Source organism: Ruditapes philippinarum, unplaced genomic scaffold (assembly GCF_026571515.1).
Source record: "Ruditapes philippinarum isolate M1 unplaced genomic scaffold, ASM2657151v2 ctg583_1_1_1_1, whole genome shotgun sequence".
In the NCBI taxonomy this organism is placed as follows: Eukaryota; Metazoa; Mollusca; class Bivalvia; order Venerida; family Veneridae; genus Ruditapes; species Ruditapes philippinarum.
The window spans coordinates 246,641-263,519 of NW_026865237.1; the positions used below are offsets into that span (position 1 = coordinate 246,641).

Here is a 16,879-nt window from a genome sequence, read left to right on the forward strand (position 1 = left end):
TAACTGTATCAAGCATTTTGACAGAATTATGCCCCTTTTTCGACTTAGAATTTACGTTAAAGTTTTTGTAATAGTTCAAATATTTTCAAAGTCCATTGACATATGGCTTTGAAACTTTGCACACTTGTTCACCATCATGACCCCAACCTGTAAACAGGAGGAGGTAACTCTATCAAGCATTTTGACAGAATTATGCCCCTTTTTCGACTTAGAGTTTACGTTAAAGTTTTTGTAATAGTTCAAATATTTTCAAAGTCCATTGACCTATGGCTTTTAAACTTTGTACACTTGTTCACCATCATTACCCCAACCCGTAAACAGGAGGAGGTAACTGTATCAATCATTTTGACAGAATTATGCCCCTTTTTTCGACTTAGAATTTATGTTAAAGTTTTTGTAATACCTCAAATATTTTCAAAGTCCATTGACATATGGCTTTGAAACTTTGCACACTTGTTCACCATTATTACCCCAACCTGTAAACAGGAGGAGGTAACTGTATCAAGATTTTTTTTTTACAATCAAGCACTAAGAATAGTCGAGCGTTGCTGTCCTACCGACAGCTCTTGTTACTAAGTGTGAACAGATACCTTAAGAGGGGGTCTTCGCTAATAGCGATAACATAATAAGGGACAATTACTGTACAAAGGTGTGGTACGTGTTGATCATGCGTTACACATATGGATTATAAATGATTGTATACATGTATATCCGTTGCTATTAATAACCACGATCATAAAGTAATAACAAGTAATATTCTAATCTCTAGCATGCCAATCAAAGTTCATAATGAACAATGTCTTTCGTCCGCTCATTCAGAAGTGATCTACATTTCTGGTAGTTTATAAGAATATCTTGTCATCATATGTCTACTAGTTCATCTTCACTTGCTGCATTTCTTGCTTGGGCGCCCTTTGATGCTTTGCATCAATGCTTTTCTTGTATTATATTGTAATAGAATGGATGATGATAAAGAGCTGTAGTGACGCAAATTTCCATTCTTTCCTTCTGTAACTTGATTGCTGGACAAATCGCAACTATATTATGTCTTACAGTAATATAATGTTGCTGAATGATAATGTATTATACATACAAGAAAATAAAAGAATATTACAACTAAGAACAAAATTGTCATTACAGTAGAAATTCTATGAGTCGAACTTCGATTAGTTGATTTTCTTGGTGTGTCAAAGTAAAATGAAAGTCCAGATTTTTTCCCCCTATATATTCCTTATAAAAACCTATATATGAGTTGAAATTTTATGTGTCATTTTCAATGTGTCAAAGTTTTTTCGTGGTCCGTCTAGAATAAATCTAGTACAATTTACCACAAATAAGTCGAAGTCTGTCGATTATTTTGAAACTTTGATCTCAGGACATTTTTCACACCTTTTCTGACCACGAAGATGATTTCCAATCAACTTGTATAACAGATGTTAATTACACAGCCGTGTGTTCTAACAGCCTTCAATGTATGTGTTTAAATGTGTGATAAATGATTCATTTGTTCAAATTGCTGTAGTGGTATTTGAAAGTAAACAGTAAGAACTACCTCCATTTGAGAACTTCTGTGACCCGGTGTCGCGTGATAATCACATGGAATATATTTACTATAAACTGGTTTAGTTATCGCCCTTTCCTTTTGTTACGCCTTTTGTAACTTGCTTTATAAACGTCAACGGCTTTGAATTTTGTCATTAAATTGAGACCTATTCATGAGTCAAAGTCCTGATGTGTCGAAGTTTTTACGCAAGTCCCTTCAATTTCGACTTATTGGAAGTTCTACCAAAATAGATAAAAAGCATAGCCTTTTTTGAACCTTGATTGTTAAATTGTTGACACAATTTCTCCATAAGACTACTATGTAAAATAATAAATTAATTATACAATTGTAAATCAAGAATATAATATATGTAATTAATGCATTAACAATTATTCATTTTAAAATCCTTAGAGTTGACTGCACAGACCCGTAGCTACTATCGAACATCGTTGACAATGTCTTTGGTCAATCGACTGTCATTTTACAACGTCTTGGCAATTAACGTCACCAACGTCCTTAAAAATTTCTTCTTTCTGCCTTTCCCTTACTTGTTTTCCTTTTCTCTATTACCCTTTCTTAATCGTTTATGCTAATCAAAAACTATGCTGTGGCTTCCTTTTACTTTCATAGCCATAATCTTTTTCTTTGTTTTAAACAGTTTCTTGCCTTACTTTTGACAAACTTTCCTTATTGATTGATTTTCAAGATGACGCGAGTATTTCTTTAACAAGTTGCAAATATAAATATGGTTTAAATGAAGTCATTTTTTCTGACAACATCAAAAATATGGATTATGACGTTTTGGCTTATTTTGAAATCTAAATGTGCCATATTGTAAAATATACGCATCATAACAGGCTTGATGTAATTTATGCACTGCACTGGTGTGTGTTACCATAGTTGTTAAATTCGCTGTTAAGGACAAGCTATTTGTGTAATCAGATTAGATGTAGCATCAGTTTACAGGTATTGTTTTCCGATTAAGTGTGATATATAACAATACATGTAAGTGATAGGTTGAAAATTCTTCAATTGACAGCCCCAGTCAATAACTTGTGTTTGGAATGATATATTTCAAAGAAATTTTGTGTATGTAAGGGTCAAAGTCACTGTTACTAAAACTAGAAAATCAGTTTCTGGACAATAATTAGAGTTTTGAGTAAGATATTTCAAAGAAACTTATGTATAGAAAGCCTATGTGAAGATTTCGCTTGGGATTGGTTTTAGGTTCCCTAGGATCAATAAAAGGTCATTGTTAATAAAAATAGAAAATTGGTTTCAGGTCTATTACTAGATTAAAGAATGAGATTTTAGTTAAACTTGTATATTATTCCTACAGTTTGAAAGGTTCAATTTAGATGGCTTTTGAGTTCCATAGGCTCCTTGTTACTGTTTCAATGCATGAAGTTAAATTGTAGGTTGCTTCTATGTATATTCAAAATATTATGACAAACAAACAATACCTGGTTTTGTGGCATTGCCATGTTTCTTGTTCAAAGGGGTCAAAATTGGCCTTGCCCCGGTCGTCATTGATTTTCATTATGTACATAATTAAAGTAAAAAACAGAAACTAAAACACTTTTTATACCCCCAAAAACGAAGTTTGGGGGGGTATATAGGAGTCACCCGGTGGTCGGTCGGTCGGTCAGTTGGTCGGTCGGTCGGTCGGTCCAGACGTCCGTTGCATTTTCCTTGTCCAGAGCATAACTTGAAGACTAATGATTGGAATTCAATATAACTACACACAATGGTCAAGCACATTGAGAGGAAGTGCAGTGCACAAGAACCATAACTCTATCTTGACTAATTACAGAGTTATTGCCCTTTGTTACTTTTCCTTGTCCTGGGCGTAACTTGAAAACTACAGGTTGGAATTCAAAACAACTTCATACAATTGTCAAACACAATAAGGGGAAGTGCAGTGCACAAGAACCATAACTCTATCTAAAGTAATAACAGAGTTATTGCCCTTTGTTACTTTTCCATTCCTTTCTTTTGTCCGGACTAATGGTTGGAATTCAATATAACTACATACAATGGTCAAGCACATTGAGAGGAAGTGCAGTGCACAAGAACCATAACTCTATTTTGACTAATTACAGAGTTATTGCCCTTTGTTTCTTTTCCTTGTCCGGGGCATAACTTGAAAACTACTAAATGGAATTCAAAACAACTTCATACAATTGTCAAGGACATTAAAAGGAAGTGCAGTGCACAAGAGCCATAACTCCATTTTGACAAAATTCAGAGTTACTGCCCTTTGATACTTTTCCTTGTCCGGAGCATAACTTAAAACGTACTGGTTGGAATTCAAAACAACTTCATACAATGGTCAAGCACAATAAGAGGAAGTGCAGTGCACAAGAACTATAACTCCATCTTCAGTATTTATAGAGTTATTGCCCTTTGTTTCTTTTCCTTGTCTTTCTGGACTTATTACAGAGTAATTCAATAAAACTTCATCAATGGCCAACCACATTGAAAGGAAATGCAACATACAAGAACCACAACTATCTTTAATTGCCCACAACCATAACTCTATATTTCAATTCTTTTACAAGGCATTCTGTTACTAGTAACATCCTCATTTCTGAAGCAGTTTTGTGGGGGTATTAATCACATTTAGTGATAGTTCTAGTTTCTGATAGGAGAAAGCTTAAGAGCTTAGATATCAACATGAAACATTGTCTTGTGGACCTGTATCAAGATTTTTTTTAAATAAACCCTTGGGTCAAAATTTTGCACTGCCTAAGGGGACACACATGTGCACAGTTTTACATTGATATCAGCTGACTTAGATTTTGATGATGTGACCTACTTTCTTGTCCTTTGATGTTAAGCTATGAAATTAAGGCCATGTGCACAGTTTTAGATGTAAAATTGAACTTTGGTATCAGCTTACCTAGATAATGATGAAGTGACCTCCCTTGGCTTTTTCATATACAGCTATCACATTTTGACCATGTGCACAATTTCAGGTGTACATGTAGTCAAATGACCTAGATATTGACCTTGTGACCTACTTTCTTGCTTTTGTTGTACAGCTATGAAATTAGGACCATGTATATAGTACAATTAATAATATATTTTACATGAAGTATGGTCTAGTGACCAACTTTGTTCAAACTCTTGTGATAAACACTATTTTGAATCAGTTATTGCACTTTTGTTACTGTTACAACAAATACTCCTAAATTTTCCATATTTCCTTTTTACAAATTATATAATACTGGCGTATCAGCTAGGTTATGAAAAGAGCTTTATTTTATTGATGTGTTTAAACCAAAACTAAACAAAAATTGATGATGTCAACATTTTTTACGTTTCGTACACATGTGTACACAAATAAAGTCAAATGACGTTGTAACTATGGTTTATGTTTATTTGCCCTGATGATTATAGAAACCAGTAGGCAATAAATTAAATTGAGAAATCTAAAATATATATAATATGAGTTCATTCTAAATGATTGTGTTCACTATAAAAGCTTCTAATATAATTTGCTATATCCTCATATTAGGGACTCCTGATATAAGGAACAAATTTGAATGTCCCAATGAGTTCACTATAAGCAGAGTTTACTGTACATATATAAAGTATAAATTTATTTTCAGCCAAATCCATCAGGCAAGAAGACAATCATTGTTCTGAAAGATCAAAACTTTATGGAGGAAACATTATGTTTAGGTAAGAAAACTTACAATCAGAGATTTCAATGTAAGGAGCTACTTAAAGTGATGTTATACTTTAGAAAGGTGGACCTACAATTTGCTACAAGTATCCTCACTCTGTACTACTGGCTGATCAGTTTCAAAAACAGTTGACTCTGGGTAACTCAAATTAAAGGGACTTGGCATTTTACTTCAAGAGAAACGGAATTCCAGTAACATGGATCTGCTGCTATTACATTTACATTTGTAGATGTATATATATGTGCCTAATTGAATGACCAAAGTAGTAGGTTTGTTATTGTTGATAACAGCAATGCTGAAATATTTAATTGTTGAAATGAAGGTTAATCACTAATTACAACTACAAATAATAAATGAACATTCGTAGCATTGACATAAATGCAATTCAAGTTGGTCAGTTAATTCATCAGTTATAATATTAAGCACCTTTTGATCAGTCCGGATATAACAATATAGGTATATGAAAACAGCATTATTGCATAGATTTTCAATATTTTGTAATATATTTTACTATATGTAGCTTTACTACTTTTATGGCAATAGTACATGTATATCACTTGTTTTATGAGAATCTTTTTTCAGGTAACCAGCGGGACTGGTTCCTTACACAGCTGCGGGCAGATGTGGACTTTCTGTTATCTATAGGGGTTTTAGATTACAGTCTGTTGCTAGGTAGACATCCACTACATGCAACAGAGAAAAAAGAATCAGTCGGCAACCTTGTCTTACGCATGAAAAAGTAATTATGTTCTAAAGTTTTGAACTAATTTAACACAAGTTTTATCTCACAAAGGAATGCTATACTATTAAAACACTTTCAAGATTAAATTTTAGATATTGTATTTAAAGTTTAAGAATGAAAGGAATTAAGATTTCATTCATCATCAATCATACAAGTTTGTAATCACCAATATTATCAACAGTATTATCACTTAGTACTATCATTGTCATATGTTTTTTATTCATCTTTTACTTTCAATATCATTTCATTCATCATCATAGTTATCTTAAATTTCCTATAAAGAATTCAATTTCACTTCTGTCTTTATATTTGTATTACTTTTCATCACTTTATCACCATGGTAATATACATGTATATCTCTAGAGAATGGTTTGTTTTATCATCTGATATCATCAAACTATGACAATGCATAAATGAAAACATGACTGTACTTTCACTAAAATGATACTTCAAATAAAATATTTAACCAGGTTTTCTGAAGGGAAATACTGGTTATTAGATTAGTGAATGATGCTGTGTAGCTCAGCTGTCAAGCCTTAACAATTTCTTCTGTGCACAACTACATTTCTCAAAGCAAACGTTTACAGAATGATTGTCATGAAGAGAGGCATATTGTCATCTTATCATTTTAGCTCCATATTTTAGCTTACCTGAGCACAAAGTGCATAGAGATGACAATGTGTCTGTGGTAAGTTGTCTGTAGTTTCGTCATTATCCACAATTTATTTAAACAACATCTTTTCTTTGACCACGTTTAGGATTTTGACCAAACATCACAGAAATGATTCTTAACTTACCCAGTACAAAATTCATAAAAATAGTTCCTGTCTGATGACAGGAGCTAAAAATAGACTTTATGGCTGTGATTAGTAGGCAGATTTTCAAATAACTTAGGACAAATGTTCACAATAATGAGATGGCGTCTCATGAGCAAGAACTGTGTGGCTAGGCCAAATGTCAAGTACAAACTTTAAGGTCAGATGCAAAAAACTGGTCTCAAACAGCTTGTCCGCACCATGACTCTATCACTAGCTGGTGGAATTTTAAATAACCTGGCACAAATGTTCAACGTCATAAGACAGCATGTCGCACGCAAGAACTGTTTGACTAGGTCAAAGCTCAAGGTCATACCTCAAGGTCAGATGTGACAACAGACACGACATGTTGCCATTGGAAATCTTGTTTCACAAATGCAATCTTGTTAACTTACACTTTTGTCAAAATTGCTTATTTACTAGATTTTTTGTGTCGCCTTAAAAAAGGCGACATATAGGGGTTACTTTTGTAAAAGCTATGGAATTTAAATTTCATAGGATGATAGATCTTATTGAGAAGATGTGCAGTGCACAAGAACGGATACTCTGTACTTAATGATTTTAAAGTTATTGTTCTTTGTTAATTGTAATACTTGATTTTAAAAGCTACTGACTTGAAACTTCATAGGATGATAGATTTCATTGAGAAGAAGTGCAGTGCACAAGAACTTTATTTTTGTGGCATTTTTTCTACATTTGCAGCTGCGGTTAGCCAAATCTTTTCTGTTTTGGTGCCATAAGACATTAACTGTGTTGGTGCACTGTAAAATCAAACAAATAAAATAGTTACCTATTAAAATGTGTTTTTGATTAGAAAAATTTTAATGTGAGGTTTGTAAAATTACATATTAACTGGCAAAATATATAATGAATATGGAATCCTGATTTGACAATGTCATATCTTTGTCATAAGCAGGGCCATTGTCAGGTCTGATAAACTATATACAACATTGTAACAATTATAATTCTTATTTGTTTTGTAGGACATTTGGACAAGATAAGAGTAGTCAGCCTTTGAAAGAGGCCAATGAGGATTATGGTGCTACTAACAATCAACAACCTGTATCAAACAATCAGGCTCATGGTAAATTTAAGCATACTATATTTGTTTCATTAACATTAATATTTGGTTACACTTCATTTGCTCAAAGAGAAAAGGAGAGCTATTGTCATGACCCTCTTGTCAGTGTTGGCATTTCTGTCAGGGATGATTCATCATTTTCTCACAAATTATAAAAGCTATACACTTCAAACTTGGTATACATATTGTCATGAAAGGACATCAGTTCAACAGGGCAGTTAATTCTAAAATTGTTTGATGCAAATTTATGCCCCTTTTTATACCCCCAAAAATGAAGTTTGGGGGGGGTATATAGGAGTCACCCGGTGGTCGGTCGGTCGGTTCAGACGTCCGTTGCATTTTCCTTGTCCGGAGCATAACTTGAAGACTAGTGGTTGGAATTCAATATAACTACACACAATGGTCAAGCACATTGAGAGGAAGTGCAGTGCACAAGAACCATAACTCTATCTTGACTAATTACAGAGTTATTGCCCTTTGTTACTTTTCCTTGTCCGGAGCATAACTTAAAACGTACTGGTTGGAATTCAAAACAACTTCATACAATGGTCAAGCACAATAAGGGGAAGTGCAGTGCACAAGAACTATAACTCCATCTTGACTTATTACAGTGTTATTGCCCTTTGTTACTTTTCCATTGCTTTTTTTGTCCTGAGCATAACTTGAAGACTAATAGTTGGAATTCAATATAACTTCATACAATGGTCAAGCACATTGAGAGGAAGTGCAGTGCACAAGAACCATAACTCCATCTTGACTTATTACAGAGTTACTGCCCTTTGTTACTTTTCCTTGTCCAGAGCATGACTTGAAAACTACTGGTTGGAATTCAAAACAACTTCATACATTTGTCAAGCACAATAAGGGGAAGTGCAGTGCACAAGAACTATAAGTCCATCTTGACTTATTACAGTGTTATTGCCCTTTGTTACTTTTCCATTGCTTTTTTTGTCCGGAGCATAACTTGAAGACTAATAGTTGGAATTCAATATAACTTCATACAATGGTCAAGCACATTGAGAGGAAGTGCAGTGCACAAGAACCATAACTCCATCTTGACTAATTACAGAGTTATTGCCCTTTGTTACTTTTCCTTGTCCAGAGCATAATTTGAAAACTACTGTTTGGAATTCAATACAACTTCATACAGTTGTCAAGGACATTAAAAGGAAGTGCAGTGCACAAAAGCCATAACTTCATTTTGACAAAATACAGAGTTACTGCCCTTTGATACTTTTCCTTGTCCGGAGCATAACTTAAAACGTACTGGTTGGAATTCAAAACAACTTCATACAATGGTCAAACACAATAAGAGGAAGTGCAGTGCACAAGCACTATAACTCCATCTTTAGTATTTATACCCCCAAAAACGAAGTTTGGGGGGGTATATAGGAGTCACCCGGTGGTCGGTCGGTCGGTTGGTCGGTCGGTCGGTCCAGACGTCCGTTGCATTTTCCTTGTCCGGAGCATAACTTGAAAACTAATGGTTGGAATTCAATATAACTACATACAATGGTCAAGCACATTGAGAGGAAGTGCAGTGCACAAGAACCATAACTCTATCATGACTAATTACAGAGTTATTGCCCTTTGTTACTTTTTCTTTGTCTGGGCATAACTTGAAAACTACTGGTTGGAATTCAAAACAACTTCATACAATTGTCAAACACAATAAGGGGAAGTGCAGTGCACAAGAACCATAACTCTATCTAAAGTAATTACAGAGTTATTGCCCTTTGTTGCTTTTCCATTGCCTTTTTTTTTTGTCCGTTGCATTTTCCTTGTCCGGAGCATAACTTGAAGACTAATGGTTGGAATTCAATATAACTTCATACAATGGTCAAGCACATTGAGAGGAAGTGCAGTGCGTAAGAAACATAACTCTATCTTGACTAATTACAGAGTTATTGCCCTTTGTTACTTTTCCTTGTCCGTGGCATAACTTGAAAACTACTGGTTGGAATTCAAAAACAACTTCATACAATTGTCAAACACAATAAGGGAAGTGCAGTGCACAAGAACCATAACTCTATCTAAAGTAATTACAGAGTTATTGCCCTTTGTTGCTTTTCCATTGCCTTCTTTTTTTTGTCCGGACCATAACTTGAATACTAATGGTTGGAATTCAATATAACTACATACAATGGTCAAGCACATTGAGAGGAAGTGCAGTGCATAAGAACCATAACTCTATCTAAAGTAATTACAGAGTTATTGCCCTTTTATTACTTTTCCATTGCTTTCTTTTGTCCGGACCATAACTTGAAGACTAATTGTTGGAATTCATTATAACTTCATACAATGGTCCAGCACATTGAGAGGAAGTGCAGTGCACAAGAACCATAACTCCATTTTGACTTATTACAGAGTTACTGCCCTTTGTTTCTTTTCCTTGTCCAGAGCATGACTTTAAAACTACTGGTTGGAATTCAAAACAACTTCATACAATGGTCAAGCACAATAAGGGGAAGTGCAGTGCACAAGAACCATAACTCCATCTTGACTAATTACAGAGTTATTGCCCTTTGTTATTTTTCCATTGCTTTCTTTTGTCTGGACCATAACTGGAAAACTTATTGTTGGAATTCATTATAACTTCATACAATGGTCAAGCACATTGAGAGGAAATGCAGTGCATAAGAACCATAACTCCATCTTGACTAATTACAGAGTTACTGCCCTTTGTTACTTTTCCTTGTCCAGAGCATGACTTGAAAACTACTGGTTGGAATTCAAAACAACTTCATTCAATGGTCAAGAACAATAAGGGGAAGTGCAGTGCACAAGAACCATAACTTTATCTTGACTAATTACAGAGTTATTGCCCTTTGTTACTTTTCCTTGTCCAGAGCATAACTTGAAAACTACTGTTTGGAATTCAGTACAACTTCATACAGTTGTCAAGGACATTCAAAGGAAGTGCAGTGCACAAGAGCCATAACGCCATTTTGACAAAATACAGAGTTACTGCCCTTTGATACTTTTCCTTGTCCGGAGCATAACTTAAAACGTACTGGTTGGAATCCAAAACAACTTCATACAATGGTCAAGCACAATAAGAGGAAGTGCAGTGCACAAGAACTATAACTCTATCTTCAGTATTTATAGAGTTATTGCCCTTTGTTCTTTTTCTTTGTCTTTCTGGACTTATTACAGAGTAATTCAATTAAACTTCATCAATGGCCAACCACATTGAAAGGAAATGCAACATACATGAACCACAATTATCTTTAATTGCCCACAACCATAACTCTATGTTTCAATTCTTTTACAAGGTATTCTGTTACTAGTAACATCCTCATTTCCGAAGCAGACTTGTGGGGGTATTAATCACATTTAGTGATAGTTCTAGTTATAGAGTTATTGCCCTTTGTTTCTTTTCCTTGTCTTCTGGACTTATTACAGAGTAATTCAATAAAACTTCATCAATGGCCAACCACATTGAAAGGAAATGCAACATACAAGAACCACAACTATCTTTAATTGCCCACAACCATAACTCTATATTTCAATTCTTTTACAAGATATTCTGTTACTAGTAACATCCTCATTTCCGAAGCAGTCTTGTGGGGGTATTAATCACATTTAGTGATAGTTCTAGTTCAACTTAAATTTTTTTGCCAAGGTTTACCGTTTAGTTAAAGTTCATTTTCTCAGAATCTATCAAACTGCAAACTTAATAAACCGGTTCACTATCAAAATATCACACCATTCCAGAAGGGCAGATAATCCTAAAATTCATTTTTTCTCAGTTATGGCCTCTCTTTGACTTTGAAATTCTTGGATAGTTTTCCTGCTAAGGTACTTGAAAAAAAATATTAAAACTATACATGGGACTTGTTCCCTATCATGTTTAATTAATGAATTGTCTTCATACATGGACATAACAACTCTCTTGGAATGTTCTTTCAAGTTGATCACACTAACAATATCCTGGATCATAAATGACCTTGATCTTCAAGGTATGTTAATTTTTAGCTGTAACTGGCTATAAATCTGTTATTTATGAATGGACTCTCTTCATTTTTAGACACATCATCCTTTAAGACAAGACCTTTATGAAGATCAAACTAAGCTGCACCTTGACTCTTGACCTTGAAGGTGTAATTATTGAATTTTTCACTTTTTGTGCCCCCATTATAAGGGGCGGGGGTTGCATTTAGATTTACCATTTAACACAGTTCATATTAATGCAAAATTACAATGCATCTGTAGGTGTGCGCGCATGTGTGGGATACTGTGTAAAATTTTATAACTCGGACAGTTTAAGTTTGACATAATTTTGCATCTTTTCTAACTTAAAAATGTCCCAAAAATATACCAAAGTGGCTATAGCTTAGATATATGAATGAATTGACACTGGGTTAATGAGACTTGACTTATATTGATCCCTCAGTCATAAATGACTTACAGGGTCAAGTTACTGATTTTTTTTGTTATAATTAGCTATAACTTTATTATTGTATGTTCCATCTCAGCAACCAGTAGAGATTTGACTTGAATTTGTAATATCAATGCTATATCACAATGCACTGTGTGTATAGGTAGCTTTACATTATTTAGTCCCTTTTTATTGGCAGGAGGGAGCTGTAGGTTTACCCTCTATCCGTCTTTTTGTCCGCACTACCAAATAGTGTTTAGACAGCCATCTTAATGTAAACAGAACAAAAGAGAACAATAGAGTTCATTCTGTAACAATAGAGTAAGGGGACAATGGCCCTCTATAGAAAAAATAACAATAGAAAGGCCCTTTATCTCAATTCGGTTGCATGTTCATTCTTTGGTCGGTCTCCGTCATGGTTTCCAGACGATAACTAGAGTTTGGAATGAGATATTGTAATCAAACTTGGTATATAGCAACCTTATGTGGAAACCCCATATAGTATTGCTTCTGGACCCCCAGGGGTCAAGGCCACCATTTCTAAAAATAGAAAAATGGTTCTGGACAATATCTAGAGTTAGAAATAAGATATTGTTATCAAACTTGGTATTTAGCAAGCTTATATGAAGATCCCGGTTGGGATTGAAAGGACCCTTGAGTCTAGGTCCAGGTTTAACTGTTACTAAAAATAGAAAAATGGTTTTTAGACAAATACTAGAGTTAGGAATTATCAAACTTGGTATTTAGCAAGCTAATATTAAAATCTGGGCTAGTATTGCATTCGGACCACCTTGAGTCAAGGTCAAGGTCATCATTATTAAAAATAGAAAAATGGTTTTCAGACAATAATTAGAGTTGGAATAAGATATTGTAATCAAACACTGTATGTTTGATGTTTTTAATCAATGTTCAATGTCTTAATGTTATTTATGCAAAAAAGGAAGAATATATAATCTCGAGTGACCTTTAAGGCCCTTGGGTCTTTTCTTTATGCTATATGTCAATATGTGTCTCGTAGACATACCCCTTTAATCTTTACCCTGGTGGGAACACCTAAATCAACACTTAATGAAATAATAATTGATGACAAACTTAAAAATTCAGCTAGAAACTGGCAGTATAAGTGTTAATTCTATAATGTCTTTGATTATTTTACAGGTACACCTTTACATGAAAATCAAAATAGTACAGAGACGTTTGAATTGCAGTCTATTGCTGTTAATCAAGAAACTGCGATGTCAAAACATTCTCCACAAAAACGACTCAGCTTCAGGTCACCAAAAAAGTCACCAATGAAAAATAATGCAGTTTCACCAGTGAGGAGAAGAAATGTGACTTTTTTACGATCGTTGTCAGATAAGGATTATCTAGATTCTACCGGAATACCTTTCCATAACCGGCGTTTGTTGATAAACAATGAAAACAGTTTACATATAATTGATGGAGAAAATTTACGATACTATGTTGGAGTGATTGATTTTTTTACCCAGTTTGGATGCCGACAGAGAATTGCTAAAATTTTTAAGGACATTAAAACATGTTGTGGGAACCATTCAACTGAACCTCCTCATGTTTATGCAGAGAGATTTTATCAGTTCATAAGTGAGAGAGTAGTTTGATACAAATATTTTGTAGCAAGGTTGGTTGTTCTCATAGTTATTGTACTTGATATAAATTGATGTTAACTAATTTGAGGTAGAAGTAAGTGAGAAGTAAAGCTGTAATTATTGTGTTTTTTATTTAATTGTTAAACTGAAGGTTAAGAGGATAAATCATAAATTATTATGACTCTAAAAGGAGCTCCACTGTGGTCCAAAATCATGAAAATATCAAATTTGAAAATCTTTCATAGGTCAACTTTGGCACTGAAAAACAGGAAAATATGAAAAACAATATAAAAAAATATTCTCAAATTGAAATTGAAAATACCTTTTTAGTATGATTCTTAGCTTGACTTGAGTTAAATGTGTTTATTTTTTCTTTATTTTTAAGTCTTTAGCTCAATAAAAATGATTATCCTGGAAAAATAGGGAGAGCAAATAATGTTTAAATTTGTACTCAAGTTTTCAGTATACATCTGATCTATATCAAATAGTATATAAATCTCAATAAAGTATTTCCAGTCTTGTCATGTCAGTAAACTTCAGTGTAGTCCTTTGAACAGCAATTTAATGTCATACTTCATACAACCTCATCAGCTTTGGTTGGTATATTACATAGGGATAAGGAGCTCTGAAAATAGAAAAGTTTCCAATCCCTTGAGCGAGATTAATTGGCACATGGAGTTGATCAACTTCAGCCATCTTGTTTTACATAACCAAATGTGTTTATATTTACATCCATTACAGAGAATAATTTACATCTTCTTAAACTTTATTGCTTTTCCTTACTTTTTTTGTTACTTCTTTTGATTACCATAACAAATTTTAAATAGCATACATATAGGTTAATTTTCTTGTGTCAAACATTGTCTTGGAAAATCTCGCGAAAATGTGAACTTGTGTAATATACAGATTTTAAGTGTCTAAAGTCAAAGCTTCCTGACTCTATTCAATCAAGCTCTGTGATAATTTTAAACAGATATATTAGAGGGTATGAAGCTCAAGTGGTGTTTTTCTTTTATGAATTCAAATGTTGTTAGTTTTGTTACTTTTATAAGATTTAGCACACATTTGAATATGTTACTTTAATAATTTAAAATGATATTTTGTGGATTTTTATCATTATTATTGTACATGTACATAATAATATTACTTCAAGAAGAAAGTCTTGAGATCACTAGTCTTGATCCCATAGAGTATGTCATACAAACAGTAATCACACCCAGGTCATAAACAAGGTCACAGTATGTACTAACAAGGTTATACAAGGTTACCAACATTACTCACAATATCTTAAAAATTACTTGAAACCAAATGGCCTAAAATAAATAAAACTATATATTTATTTATACCCTTATTACAGTGCTAAAATAGGCAAAGTTTGCCATCATGTCACAATAGTGCTTTAATAGAACTAAAATCATGTGAGCAGTTTGAAACCATTGTTTTTTTGTTTTGTTAGGAAATGCTATAACAAAAGTGTTATTTAACCTAATTAACAAGCTTCAGTCAAAAATAACTGAAATAAGGTATTGACAGCGTGGGTATGCATTTTCTTGTATTTGTCTTGTCCTAAGTAAAGTAGTACTTTGTGTACGATCCATAACTTATACATGCATGATGGGATTTGTTTATGATTCATAACTTTTACATGCATGATGTGATTTGTGTACTATCCATAAATAACTTCTACGTGCATGATGATATTTGTGTATGATCCATAACTTCTTCATGCATGATGAGATTTGTGTACGATCCATACTTCTTCATGCATGATGAGATTTGTGTATGATCCATAACTTCTTCATGCATGATGAGATTTGTGTATGATCCGTAACTTCTACCTGCATGATGAGATTTGTGTATGATCCATAACTTATACATGCATGATGTGATTTGTGTACGATCCATAACTTCTTCATGCATGATGTGATTTGTGTATGATCCATAACTTCTACATGCATGATGAGATTTTAGTATGATCCATAACTTCTTCATGCATGATGAGATTTGTATATGATCCATAACTTATACATGCATGATGTGATTTGTGTATGATCCATAACTACTACATGCATGATGAGATTTTAGTATGATCCATAACGTCTTCATGCATGATGAGATTTGTATATGATCCATAACTTCTTCATGCATGATGTGATTTGTGTACTATCCATAGCTTCTACATGCATGATGAGATTTGTATATGATCCATAACTTCTTCATGCATGATGTGATTTGTGTACTATCCATAACTTCTACATGCATGATGTGATTTGTATATGATCCATAGCTTATACATGCATGATGAGATTTGTGTACGATCCATAACTTCTACCTGCATGATGTGATTTGTGTACTATCCATAACGTCTTCATGCATGATGAGATTTGTATATGATCCATAACTTCTACATGCATGATGAGATTTGTGTATGATCCATAACTTCTACATGCATGATGAGATTTGTATATGATCCATAACTTCTACATGCATGATGAGATTTGTGTATGATCCATAACTTCTACATGCATGATGAGATTTGTGTATGATCCATAACTTCTACATGCATGATGAGATTTGTGTATGATCCATAACTTCTTCATGCATGATGTGATTTGTGTACTATCCATAACGTCTTCATGCATGATGAGATTTGTATATGATCCATAACTTCTTCATGCATGATGTGATTTGTGTACTATCCATAGCTTATACATGCATGATGAGATTTGTATATGATCCATAACTTCTACATGCATGATGAGATTTGTGTATGATCCATAACTTCTACATGCATGATGAGATTTGTGTATGATCCATAACTTCTACCTGCATGATGAGATTTTAGAATAAACTGGTACATAAAATCCATAGGAGGTAAATGATGTGTTGCTTCCAAGACTCAGGTTCCTAGCTCAGAAGCCAAGGTTACAGCAAAAGATTGAATTTAGTTTTTATATCATACTCAGAGGTCAAAGGTCATAATAGAAATATTTGGTATATATTTTCACCAAAATTTTG

The 16,879-nt window shown here is 33.7% G+C and overlaps 1 protein-coding gene across 1 annotated transcript in view; it reads left to right on the forward strand.

The window, feature by feature from the left end:
* The window catches only part of LOC132728309 (phosphatidylinositol 4-phosphate 5-kinase-like protein 1), a 44,412-nt gene extending 28,961 nt beyond the window's left edge, over positions 1–15,451 (forward strand). The window contains exons 8-11 of the mRNA XM_060713948.1: positions 5,158–5,230; positions 5,818–5,974; positions 7,776–7,876; positions 13,413–15,451. Of these exons, the coding sequence (XP_060569931.1) occupies positions 5,158–5,230; positions 5,818–5,974; positions 7,776–7,876; positions 13,413–13,873 (792 nt within the window). The 3' untranslated portion in view covers positions 13,874–15,451. The remainder of the gene's footprint in view (positions 1–5,157; positions 5,231–5,817; positions 5,975–7,775; positions 7,877–13,412) is intronic.
* Positions 15,452–16,879: the final 1,428 nt, after the last annotated feature.